Source organism: Myodes glareolus, chromosome 1 (assembly GCF_982192425.1).
Source record: "Myodes glareolus chromosome 1, mMyoGla1.1, whole genome shotgun sequence".
Lineage (NCBI taxonomy): Eukaryota > Metazoa > Chordata > Mammalia > Rodentia > Cricetidae > Myodes > Myodes glareolus.
The window spans coordinates 57,346,971-57,359,143 of NC_142026.1; the positions used below are offsets into that span (position 1 = coordinate 57,346,971).

The window sequence follows — 12,173 nt, forward strand, 5'->3', positions numbered from 1 at the left end:
TGAATTAAGATCTCTGTGAAGCAGGGAGGTGGAGAGGTGGCGCAGCCGTTAAGAGCACACACTGCTCTCGCAGAGATCCAGTGTTCGGTTCCCAGCACCCGTGTAGAGTGGCTCACAGACTGTGACTCCAGCTTCAGGCAATTTGATGTATTTTTCTGACTTTCATGATCACCTACATACACATAATAGCACGCACTCACAAACACAGACCCACACTTAAAATATGTTTTTAAATGAAAAGATCTCTGTGAAGTCAGGCCCATACTGGTGTATGCTTATAATGCCAGGGAGGCAGGATGTGACCAAGTTCTGGGCCAGCCTGGGCTACATAGGGAGATTCTGTCTCCAAAATAAGCAGGATATGGTCATACAAGCCCCTGCCCCTAGCCAAGTAGCTGTTGACAACTGATGATTGCTGGGGGGAGGGGGGAGAGACCATTTTCTTTAGGAGTATGGTCTGGGGTAGGTTGCCCATGCTCCAGGGGAGGGGCCCACGCCCATGTGTATATGGAAAGTGCCAATTGGACTTGTGGGTTATATTTTAAAAAATAAAGCAAAGAAGACAAGGCTAGACATGGTGGCACACATCTTTAGTCCCAGCAGCACTCAAGAGACAGAGCCAGGCAGTTATCTGTAAATTCCAGATCAGCCTGGAAGGAAGGAAGGAAGGAAGGAAGGAAGGAAGGAAGGAAGGAAGGAAGGAAGGAAGGAAGGAAGGATGGAAAGAAGGAGGAAAGGAGGGAGGGAGGGAGGAGAGAGGAAGATACATAAATAGATCTGTCTGTCACTTGGGGCATCTCTGAGGTCTCAGATGTGACTAGAGAGTGGAGTCTCATGTCAGATATGCCCAAGGTTTGTCGTGCCCGCCAAGGCATGTCTCAAGCCATGTCTCACGGGTTCTGCATGTCCAGAAGTTTGTATAAATCTTGTAATTATGCTGAATGATTAGAGCTCTGTGCACGCTGTGCCTGCTGCTCGCCCCTTCACCTGCCTCTGTCTTATTCACCTTACAGCCTGAGTAACCACCTCTCCGCCAGAGTCCCAGCCTGCATCAGACAACTGGGGTGACCCCAGCTTGCCCTTTCCCTTATAATGTACCCACTTCTGCCCGCACCTCCCCACCCACCTGCCACCCTCTGCCTGCATCTCTCCACCTACCCCTAACCTGCACTTTCTACCGTGAGAACGTGAGAACGTCACTAGGCTCCAGGCAGGGGGTATGGCTTCTGCATAGCTAATGCCAACCGTCACCTCTGCCTCCCTCGTGTCTAGGTTCCCCTAGTGATCTTTAAGCGGGAGAAGGAGCTGGCCCGGAAGCTGGAATTTGATGGCCTCTACATTACGGAGCAGCCCGAGGACGATGACGTGAAGGGTCAGTGGGACCGCCTGGTGCTCAACACGCCGTAAGTGCCTAGCCCCACCTCAGGGTGGCAGAGGGAACAGGGCTAGATTTCCACTCGAGTCCGGGCCTGGATTTCTGAAAAGCAAGGCTCCAGCCCTGTGACCTGACTTGTTCTCCCTGAGCCACATCGTTCTCTCCATCTGATGGACACTTGAAGTTCCTTGGTGGGGGGGGAGGTTGGGGTGACGACTCAATGGGGTAAATCCTTGCTGCTCACCACAAGGACCTGAGTTCAGATCCTCAAGCAGCGACATAAAAATCTGGGTGTGACTGTCTGGTGCAGGGAATCCCAGGGCTAGGAGACAAAGGTAGAAGGATCACTGGAGCTCACTGGCCAACTGGCCTAGCCAATTGGTGACTTTGGGGTTCAGTGAGAGAACCGTCTCAAAAAGTAATGTGGAGAGAGCTGGAGAGATGGCTCAGCAGTTAAGAGCACTGACTGCTCTTTCAGAGGTCCTGAGTTCAATTCCCAGCTCCTACATGGTGGCTCACAACCATCTGTAACTGCAGTTGCAGAAGATCTGACCCCCACTTCTGGTCTCCAAACCATGTGCAGGCAAAAACACCCATACACAATAATAATAATAATAATAATAATAATAATAATAATAAAAGTTAAATAGATTCTAGAGTCAGGTGTAATTACTTAGGAGCTCGAGATAGGAGAATAATTCAAGCCCAGAAAATTTTTTTTGCCTCTCTTTTTTATTTTATATATATTTTTATTGATATTTATTGAACTCTAGATTTTCCTCTGCTCCTCTCCCTGCCTCCCTGCTTCAATCCTCCCCCAAGGTCCCCATGCTCCCAATTTACTCAGGAGATCTTGTCTTTTTCTACTTTCTACTTCCCATGGAGATTAAATCTATCTAAGTCTCTCTTAGTGTTCACATTGTTGTCTAAGTTCTCTGGGATTGTGTTTTGTAGGCTGGCTTTCTTTGTTTTATGTTTAAAAACCACCTATGAGTGAGTACATGTGATAATTGCCTTTCTGTGTCTGTGTTACCTCACTCAAAATAATGTTTTCTAGTTCCATCCATTTTCCTGCAAAATTCAAGCTGTTGTTATTTTTTTCTGCTGTGTAGTACTCCATTGTATAAAAGTATCACATTTTTCTTATCCATTCTTTGATCGAGGGGCATTTAGGTTGTTTCCAGGTTCTGGCTATGATAAGCAAAGCTTTGCTATGAACATGGTTGAGCACATGTTCTTGTGGCACAATTGAGCACCCTTTGGATATGTACCCAAAAGTGGTATTACTGGGTTTTGAGGAAGGTTGTTTCCTAATTTTCTGAGAAATCGCCACACTGACATCCAAAAGGGTGTACCAGCTTGCATTCCCACCAGCAATGCAAAAGTGTTCCCTTTTCCCCACAACCTCTCCAGCATAAGTTGTCATCAGTGTTTTTGATCTTGGCCACTCTTACAGTGTAAGATGGAGTCTCAGAGTTGTTTTGATTTGCACAAGCCCAGGAATTTAAAAACAGCCCTGTCTCGTGTTGTTGTCCCCAGGCCTGGCCAGTGGCTCCTGACCCTTCCCATGGGTCTTAGTGTTCTGTTGCTATGAAGAGTCACCATGACCAAGGCAACTCTTATCAAAGGAAACACTTAACTGAAGGCTCGCTTATAGTTAGTTTCAGAGACTTCGTCTGTTGTCATGGTGGGGGCATGATGGCGTTCAGGCAGGCACGGTGCTGGAGAAGTTGCTGAGAGCTACATCCTGATCTCTACACAGCAGAGAGGGGTTGGGGGACTGAGACGGACCTGGTGTGGGATTTGGAAACCTCAAAGTGGCAAACAAGACCACACCTAATCCTTTCCCAACAGCTCACCAGCTGGGGACTACCTATGCAAATATGCAAGCCTCTGGGGATCAATCTCACTCAATCGCCACACCACCCCAACCTCCCCATGCTTCTCTCTTGACAGGTCTTTCCCCAGCAACTACTGGGACAAGTTTGTCAAGCGGAAGGTGAGAGGACAGTGTGGGGAAGGGAGGGCTCCTGGGCTGAGTCCCTTGCTGCCAGCAGGCCACTCCCAGCTTTGCCAAGAACTTGTTTTGTATGGGACTCTGGGCAAGGGGCAGGGCCACTCTAGAGAGCTTGGGCGGGTGATCATGGTTCCTTCTCTAAAGAGAAGCCGCACGTAAAGGGCACAGGGCGAGGATTCAGTCTGTAGGTGTATGAGAGAGGAGATGAGCAACAATGTGGTGAGCACAGTTAAGAATCGTGTCTTTGGGGCCCGAGGAGGTAGCTCAGTTGGAAGAGTACTTGTCAAGCAAGCCCTGGGTTCAATCTCAACACAGTATAAAATTAAGGTAGTGCATGCCTGTGCTCAGGTGGTGGAGGCAGGAGGATCATAAAATCAAAGTTGTCTTCATTTACACAGTGAGTTCATGACTAAATTGTGCTATATGAGACACTGTCTCCAAAAAAATCCCAAACCAGCAACTACATGGATGGATGGATGGATGGATGGATGGATGGATGGATGGATGGATGGATGGATCATGGATGGATGGGCTGGAGAGATGGCTTGGTAGTGAAACACTCTTGCTACTCTTCAAGGGAGCCCAGTTTCAGTTTCCAGCCCCACATCCGCAGCTTATGACGTCATATAATTCCAGATCCAGAGGATTTGATACCCTCTTCAGGATTTGATGAGCACCCACACATATGTGACATATACTCACACAGACAAACACACACACAGCTAAATAAACAGTAAATCTTGAAAGAAGTAAACCCAAATAGAACTTGGCAATAAGTATTTGAAAAATAATAGCGGCTTTAGTAATAGCTTTAGTGGCTAAGAGCACTGGCTACTCTTACAGTGGAGCTGGGTTCAGTTCTCAGCACCCACATGGTGGTTCACAACTGCCTGTAACTCCAGCTCCCCTGTATGAAATGCCCTCTTAAAGCCCCTATGGGCACTGCACACACATGGCAACACACACACACACATATATATATAAGACTTTGAAAAAATGACTAAATAGCCTGGTGACACTATGCCTTTTATCTCAGCCCTTGGGAGCCAGAGGCCAGTGAATCTCTGTGAGTTTGAGGTCAATCTCGTTCACAGAGTGAGTTCCAGGCCGTCCAGAGCTGCATGGTGAGACCCTGTCTCAAAACAACAACAAAAAGTATTAAAAACTAAATCAGCGAGGATATGCAGGAGTGTGTGTTAGCCAGGGAAGGTTGTTGTTTTGTTGGAGAGTGCTGGAGTGAGCCAGGTAGAAACGTGTCAAGTGCCTTGGGTAGGGATGTGAGAATGGCAAGGACATTGTGGGAGCATTCCACCAGTCCCAGTTATCAGCCTACCTCCCCAGCAATAAAGTTTGGCTACTGTCACTGCCGGATGTTAGACTTTCCTCCTGGTGACCTACAGAAATCAGGTCTTTCTTTCAAGAAAAATGCTCCCCCTATTTCTCATGCAAAGTTGAGCATCCCTGGAACCCCTATACAGGCTATGTCCCCTTTTCCAGCTCCAACCTGTCTTCATGACCTGAGGCTTTCTCCTGCAGGTTCTGGACAAACACGGGGACATCTTTGGGCGGGAACGGATTGCGGAGTTGCTGGGCATGGACCTGGCCTCTCTGGAGATCACAGCCCACAGTGAGCGCAAACCTGACCCCCCACCGGGGCTACTGACATGGTGAGAGAGACACACCAGCCAGGGGCGGGTCAGGGGACACACGGGGCTAGTGTCTGATGCCCAGCCATCTGGCTGTGTCTCCCTTCCTGTTCCCTCAGGATCATGTCCATCGATGTCAAGTACCAGATCTGGAAGTTCGGAGTCATCTTCACAGACAATGTGAGCGGGAGCTGTGGAGAGGGAATGCGGCAGGGGAGCAATGTGTCTGGATGAGAAAACAGGGTGTCCACTCAAAGCCCCTAGGATAGCAACATTCCAATTATCTGAAGGGCTTTGGGAGGGTTCCAGGTCTCCCTGATCCCAGAAAGATTATAGGGTGCCTTTCTTCTACAGTGCCTTCTCACCCTGAGGTTCCCTGTCCCCGAAGCATCCGCTGCAGTGGGTCCTTCTTAGATCATCTCCCACCCGCTCCCTGTCTCCCTAGGCTCTGAAGCAGATGCTCCTTTAGACAGTCCCCTAGGCGTCTGTCCTTGCTCTGGGGCATTCTTCCATGTTTCCTGACCCCGTCCCTTTCATACTCAGTCTTTCCTGTATCTGGGCTGGTATATGGTGATGTCCCTCCTGGGACACTACAATAACTTCTTCTTCGCTGCCCACCTCCTGGACATCGCCATGGGGGTCAAGACGCTGCGCACCATCCTCTCGTCTGTCACCCACAACGGAAAGCAGGTGTGCAGAGGACCTGGCAGGGACCTGCATGGAAATCTGGGAGTGGCGGGGGTGGGGGGGGGTGGGATGGGCGGGCGGTGGTGATCAAGAGCTCCTGGGGAAGACCACATGATAACGGCCTGTGCGTGCTTGCGTGCCTGCGTGCGGGGGGGGGGGGAGGGGGGGGCTGAGGGTGGGACCGCCTTTGAGGGGCGTGGCAAAGGGGCATTTTTGAGCTGCAGGACAAAGGGAATGGAAACCTGGAAGGGTCTTGAGCCAGGAGGTTAGGGCATTCTTTGGTTTATTTTTGTGTTTTATTTGGGGGTTATTTGAGATGGGTTTCCCCGTGTAACCCTGACTGTCCTGGAACTCGCTTTGTAGACCAGACTGTCCTCAAACTCAGAGATCGGTCTACCTCTGCCTCCGAGTGCTGAGATTAGAGTGTGCCACCACACCAGATCTAGGATAGGCCGTTCTAGGGGAGGGGAGAGCCAAGCAGCTGGAGTGCAGCAGAGGCTCCATTATCCAAGGAGTCAGAGAGTGGGTGAGGTTGCTGTGTAGGAGAGAAACGTTGACCCGTGCCTGCCTGTCTCCAGCTGGTGATGACCGTAGGGCTCCTGGCCGTGGTGGTCTATCTGTACACGGTAGTGGCCTTCAACTTCTTCCGCAAATTCTACAACAAGAGCGAAGACGAGGACGAGCCCGATATGAAATGCGATGACATGATGACGGTGAGCCCTTCCTGTGCTGGTCTAAGTTACTGAGTGGCTTAGGTAGCACTGCGATGAAACCCATGACCCCAGCGCTACTGTTGCTGCGGTGAAACCCATGACCCCAGCGCTACTGTCGCTGCGATGAAACCCCATGGCTCTAGCGCTGCTGTCGCTGTGGTGAAACCCATGACCCCAGCGCTACTGTTGCTGCGGTGAAACCCATGACCCCAGCACTACTGTTGCTGCGGTGAAACCCCATGGCCCCAGCACTACTGTCGCTGTGATGAAACCCCATGGCCCCAGCGCTACTGTTGCTGTGATGAAACCCCATGACCCAAAGTAACTTGGGGAGGAAAGGGTTTCATTCACAGTAGTTCCATGTAACAGTTCATCATCAAAAGCAGTCAGGGCAGGAACCTGCAGGCAGGAGCTGATGCAGAGGCCATGGAAGGATACTGCTTACTGACTTGCTCCCTGAAGCTTGCTCAGCCTGCTTGCTTATAGGACCCAGGACCACCAGCCCAGAGGGCTGGGCCCTCCTTCATCAATCACTCATTAAGAAAATGCCCTGCATCGCGGTCGTATGAAGGCATCTTCTCAAACGAGGTTCCCTCTTTCAGATATCTGTAGCTCGTGTTAAGTTGACATAAAACTAGCCCGAATACTAAGCTTCCACAGCCTGTCTCGAAGGGGCTTAAATAACAGCATATCTGTCACGGGGGTGTGAGGAGGGCTCGCCAGCTGGTGCGGCTAAGACGCTTTGAACAGGACCAGCCACAACATCATTTCAGCTGTTAAAATTGTAACTGTCGCCTTGAATCCCAGCACTCAAGAGGCAGTGGCAAGGGAATCTCTGTGAGTTCAAGGCCAGCCTGGTCTACATAGAGAGTTCCCTGACAACCAAAGCTGCACAGTGAAGCCTTGTTTCAAAACAAACCAAAAAGCCTTTGATTGTTGGTTATGAGGCTGCAGCTGGGTAGCAGAGTTGTGACCTAGCAGGCCTGGGTCCATCCTCAGCACCAATGTTACAGTTGGAAAGGCGAGGCACTCTCTGTACTCTTTGAGTGGGATGATCTGGAGCTAGCAACACACCCACTCCCTCTAGCCTGGCCACCTGTGACTTCACAGACAGATCTGTAGGCCTGCGAGGGACTGCCTAGCCCCACAAACCTTGAAAGTCTTAGACTAGGGGTCAGAGGTATAGTTAGTGGAAGAGCACAAGGCCCTGATTTAGCAAAGATGTGCTCATGCAATCCCAGTATTCAAAAGACTGGGGCAGGGGGATCATGAGTTCAAAGCCAAGCTGAGCTACATAGGTAAGGAGACTACTTCAAAGGTTTGTTTTTGGTTATTGAGATAGTGTTTCTCTGTGTAGCTCTGGTTGTCCAACTTGCTCTATAGACCAGACTGACCTCAAACTCACAGAGATCCTCCTGCCTCTGCCTCCCAAGAGTGGGGATTAAAGGCATGAACCACCACTGCCCAGCTAAAGATTTTTTTCTCCTAGTGTTCAATCGTAAGCGCATATTTCTCTTTTTCTTTTCTTTTTTTCTTTTTTCTTTTTTTGTTTTTGTTTTTGTTTTCGAGACAGAACTTCTCTGTAGCTTTAGAGCCTGTCCTGGAACTAGCTCTTGTAGACCAGGCTGGCCTCGATCTCACAGAAATCCACTTGCCTCTGCCTCCCGAGTGCTGGGATTAAAGGTGTGCGGCACCACCGCCCGGCTATTTCTCTTTTTCTAACAATGGCGATGATAATTCACACTGACTGTGATTGCTAGAGGCGGGGCCACAGTCAAGAGAATCATCTCAGGGGTTTGTGCCAGAAGATGACTTGTGATCTGGCCTCATGGGCTCCTGCTCGTGGGCTGCAGTCCAGCCCCACAGCCTGCTCCCCATCATCGTCACTGGCCGGAGCTCTTAGTCAACACAACTGGGACCTCTCACCTCCTGGGAACACAGAAAAAGCGAGTGTGAAGTCTGTCCCATGTGCCAGATGACCCAGCCCCTCCCACGCCTCTGCTTAGAAACTTCTGATGACCCACACACCCAGTGGAGAAGGTTAGATCATGTCCCCATGGCTTACAAAAGCAGGGAAGAGCTGGCGCTACCTGAGTCTGACCACAGTCCTTTCCGCTTTTGAGTTTTGGCTTTCTGGTTCTTTTTCAGTTCCTCTAGGATCATGTGTTTCCTCCCACTTCTGGTCCACTGCGTTGACCTCTCTCTGCCCTGCACCAGGCAGCACCCATACCCCTCACCTGACATCTTACCTTCCGAATTAAATGCTGCCTCCTACAGAAAGTCCTCTTTCTGACCATTGCTTGAGCCAGGGCCTACAGAACCCACATGACCAGCCATGCCTCATCTCCCTCCTGATTCTTGTTCATAGTGATGCCTTTCCTCAGCCTCACCAACCTCATTTCAGTTCCTCATGGAGGCAAAAGAACGAAAAACCAAAAGCAAAACAAAACAAAAAATGTTTTTTCTTTTCTTTTCTTTTCTTTTTCATGCATACATGGTGTTTTGCCAAAAGTATGTCTGAGTTATGAATGGCTGTGACCCACCATGTGGGATCTGGGTCCTTTGGAAGAGCAGCCAGTGTACTTAACCACTGAGCCAACTCTCTAGCCTCCTACCTCCCAAAAGAAATTTTAAAAAGTTTGGTGTAGCCAGGCAATGGCGGGGCACACCTTTAGTCCCTGCACTCAATAGGCAGAGACAGGAGGATTTTGAGTTTGAGGCTAGCCTCATCTACAGAGTGAGTTCCAGGACAGCCAGGGCTACGTAGTGAAATGAAACCCTGTCTCAGAAAAAAAACAACCAACCAAACAAACAAAAAACAGAAAACAAAACAAAAACTCTAGTGCCTGTATGTGAATGTATGTGTGTGTGTGTGCGTATGTGTATGTGCGTGTGTGTGTGTGTGTGTGTATGTGTGTGTGTGTGTGTGAGAGAGAGAGAGAGAGAGAGAGAGAGAGAGAGAGAGGTTAGAACCCAGGTCTTACTGCACACCCAGCCCTCAAAATTTATCTTTTCCTCCCCAATGTTGACAACCACATTGTTTTTGACTGCCCAGGACACTCTCACCCAATCCATTCTCAGAACACTTCCTTCAGCTTCCAGCAGAGCCTTGTCCTCCTGCCTGAAGTCGCTCTGTTTGCCGTCCTGAAGCCATCTGAGCCATTCTGATCCTCACCCAGCCTGTGAGGCCTCCTGCACCTTCTCCAGTTCATAGTGACCACAGTGGTCCTCCCCGAGCCCAGCCTCCCCAACCTTTGTCCCTGCCACCTGTCCTATTTCCAATTCCCATTGTAGCCAAGGATGACTTTGAACTTCTGATCCTCCTGCCACCACCTGAGAAGACAGGCATGTGCCACCATCTCTGTTTCATGTGCTGGGAATCAAACCCAGGGCTTCATAAGTGCCAGGCAAACACGAGACATACCAACCGGGGTACATCCCCGGCTCTGACCACTTGAGTTAGTCACTCTTCTGCCCAGTGGGACCAAATACCCAACAAAGGCAACATGTGAAAGAAAGGGAAGATTTTGGGCCCTAATGTCCAGGGTGTGAGGTGACCGGTCACTCTGAGACCCCAGTGAAGAAGCAGAGGAAGGGAATGCTTTCTCCTTCTGATTCACTCTGGAACCCCACCTCACACTGGGTCCACATTCAGGCTAGATCTTCCCACCTCAGTTAACCCAACCTAGAAACTTCCTCGAGGATGTGCCCAGAAGTCCTCTCCTAGGTGAACCATGAAGGCCCACCGGAAGCCTTCGGTGACAGCCCCGACACTTCCCCAGCCCAGGGCCAGGGCGGCGTCTGTCACTGCTGTGTCTCCAGGTCTGCCGCGTCCAGGCTTCTGGTAGGTGTTGGTGGCTGTCTTCTGAGTGAACCCCTCCCTCCGCAGTGTTACCTGTTCCACATGTATGTGGGTGTCCGGGCTGGCGGAGGCATCGGGGACGAGATTGAGGACCCAGCGGGTGATGAGTACGAACTCTACCGGGTTGTCTTCGACATCACCTTTTTCTTCTTCGTCATTATCATCCTGCTAGCCATCATTCAGGGTCAGTGCGGCTGGGTGTGTGGGTGTGAGGAGTGCCTAGTGGCTGGGGGCTGGCTACCTCCCTGGCTTAGCCTCTTCCTACCCGAAGACCTCACGCTGGTGGTCTCTCTGAGCCTCAGTTTCTCCATCTGAAAAAATGGAGGCGTTAAAACCAAGCACAGTGTCACATGACTGTAACCTTAGCTCTCGGGAAGCAGAGGCAGGAGGGCTGCATAAGCTTGGGGCCAACCTGGTCTACACTCCAGACCAGTCAAGGCTACACTGTTTAAGATGCCATGGAGATTAAGCCATGCATTCCTTTGAAGTGTTTGCCCCGTAGGAAGTACTCAGTAACTGCCTGGTTTTATTCTGCTTGGGAAGTGTGGTAAGATCAGGGAACCCATGGAAGAAAAGCAAGGCCAGAGGTGCTGGGTATATATATACAAGGTCCTGACTTGTATCCTGCCTGATCTGTGTCCTGCCACCCCAGGTCTGATTATTGATGCTTTCGGGGAGCTCCGAGACCAACAAGAGCAAGTGAAGGAGGACATGGAGGTGCATCAGGGCAAGGATGACTCTGAGGGGTTATGGGGTATCAGGGATGTCATATGGACCTTGACTCTGACATCCTTCATTGTCCTCAGACCAAGTGCTTCATCTGCGGGATAGGCAGTGACTACTTTGATACAACCCCACATGGATTTGAGACCCACACTCTGGAGGAGCACAACCTAGCCAATTACATGTAAGGATGGGAAGTGGTGGGTGATCAAGAGGGCAGGAGGGAGGCTGTTGACAGCCAGGGCAGGGCTACTGAGCCTGGGCCAGTTATGGAAAGGAGTGTGGGTATCCAGGGTGTTTAGTCAATCAGAAGGCAAGCATCACTGTGGCTCAGTGATAAAGCAAAATCCCCCAGTGAAGGTCTGGGGCTGTGGCTCAGTGGTAGAGCCCCTGCCTAGAATCCCCCAGTGAGGAACTGGGGTGTGGCTCAGTGGTAGAGCCCCTGCCTAGAATCCCCCAGTGAGGGGCTGGGGTGTGGCTCAGTGGTAGAGCACCTGCCTAAAATCCCCAAGTGAGGGTATGGGGTATTGCTCAGTGGTAGAGCCCCTGCCTAGCATGCACTGGTCTCTGAGTTTCATTCTCAGAACCAGAAAACAAAACTAAACCTCAATGCAAGTACGATTCTTACCTTTCCCCTGTGGTCCTCTGTCCCTCAGGTTTTTCCTGATGTATTTGATAAATAAGGATGAGACGGAGCACACCGGTCAGGTAAGGAATGCTGATGAGGAATGAGTGGGGACATGACTGACAGAAAGCCATTCCAGCAGGCTGTACTCGAGTTCCACCCTGAGTGTACTCAATAAATTAGTCTTCGAGACGACAATCAGCAGGCAGCAGAAGCCTCAGAGACATGACCAAAGGACTCTTGTCCCCTCAACCATAGGAGTCGTATGTCTGGAAGATGTACCAGGAAAGGTGCTGGGATTTCTTCCCTGCTGGAGACTGTTTCCGCAAGCAGTATGAGGACCAGCTCAGCTGAGGTCTGCAGCTGGCCCTCCTCCACCTCAAGTGCCTTATTCCCACTGCAAGCTCCTGGCCAGGCTGCTGGCACAGGTGATGCTGAACTAGACAAATAAAGCCTATGCTGCACCCCAGCCATCATTGTGTTGGATCATTTAAATTCGAGGGGACTGAGCATCCAAAAATCCCC

General features: G+C 50.5%; 1 protein-coding gene across 1 annotated transcript in view; it reads left to right on the forward strand.

The window, feature by feature from the left end:
- Ryr1 (ryanodine receptor 1) overlaps positions 1–12,117 on the forward strand; it is a 121,311-nt gene extending 109,194 nt beyond the window's left edge. Inside the window, exons 95-105 of the mRNA XM_087907114.1 lie at positions 1,273–1,403; positions 3,332–3,374; positions 4,929–5,059; positions 5,158–5,218; positions 5,582–5,728; positions 6,304–6,438; positions 10,328–10,484; positions 10,953–11,017; positions 11,107–11,207; positions 11,680–11,731; positions 11,907–12,117. Of these exons, the coding sequence (XP_087763240.1) occupies positions 1,273–1,403; positions 3,332–3,374; positions 4,929–5,059; positions 5,158–5,218; positions 5,582–5,728; positions 6,304–6,438; positions 10,328–10,484; positions 10,953–11,017; positions 11,107–11,207; positions 11,680–11,731; positions 11,907–12,002 (1,119 nt within the window). The 3' untranslated portion in view covers positions 12,003–12,117. The remainder of the gene's footprint in view (positions 1–1,272; positions 1,404–3,331; positions 3,375–4,928; positions 5,060–5,157; positions 5,219–5,581; positions 5,729–6,303; positions 6,439–10,327; positions 10,485–10,952; positions 11,018–11,106; positions 11,208–11,679; positions 11,732–11,906) is intronic.
- The last annotated feature ends 56 nt before the right edge of the window (positions 12,118–12,173 follow it).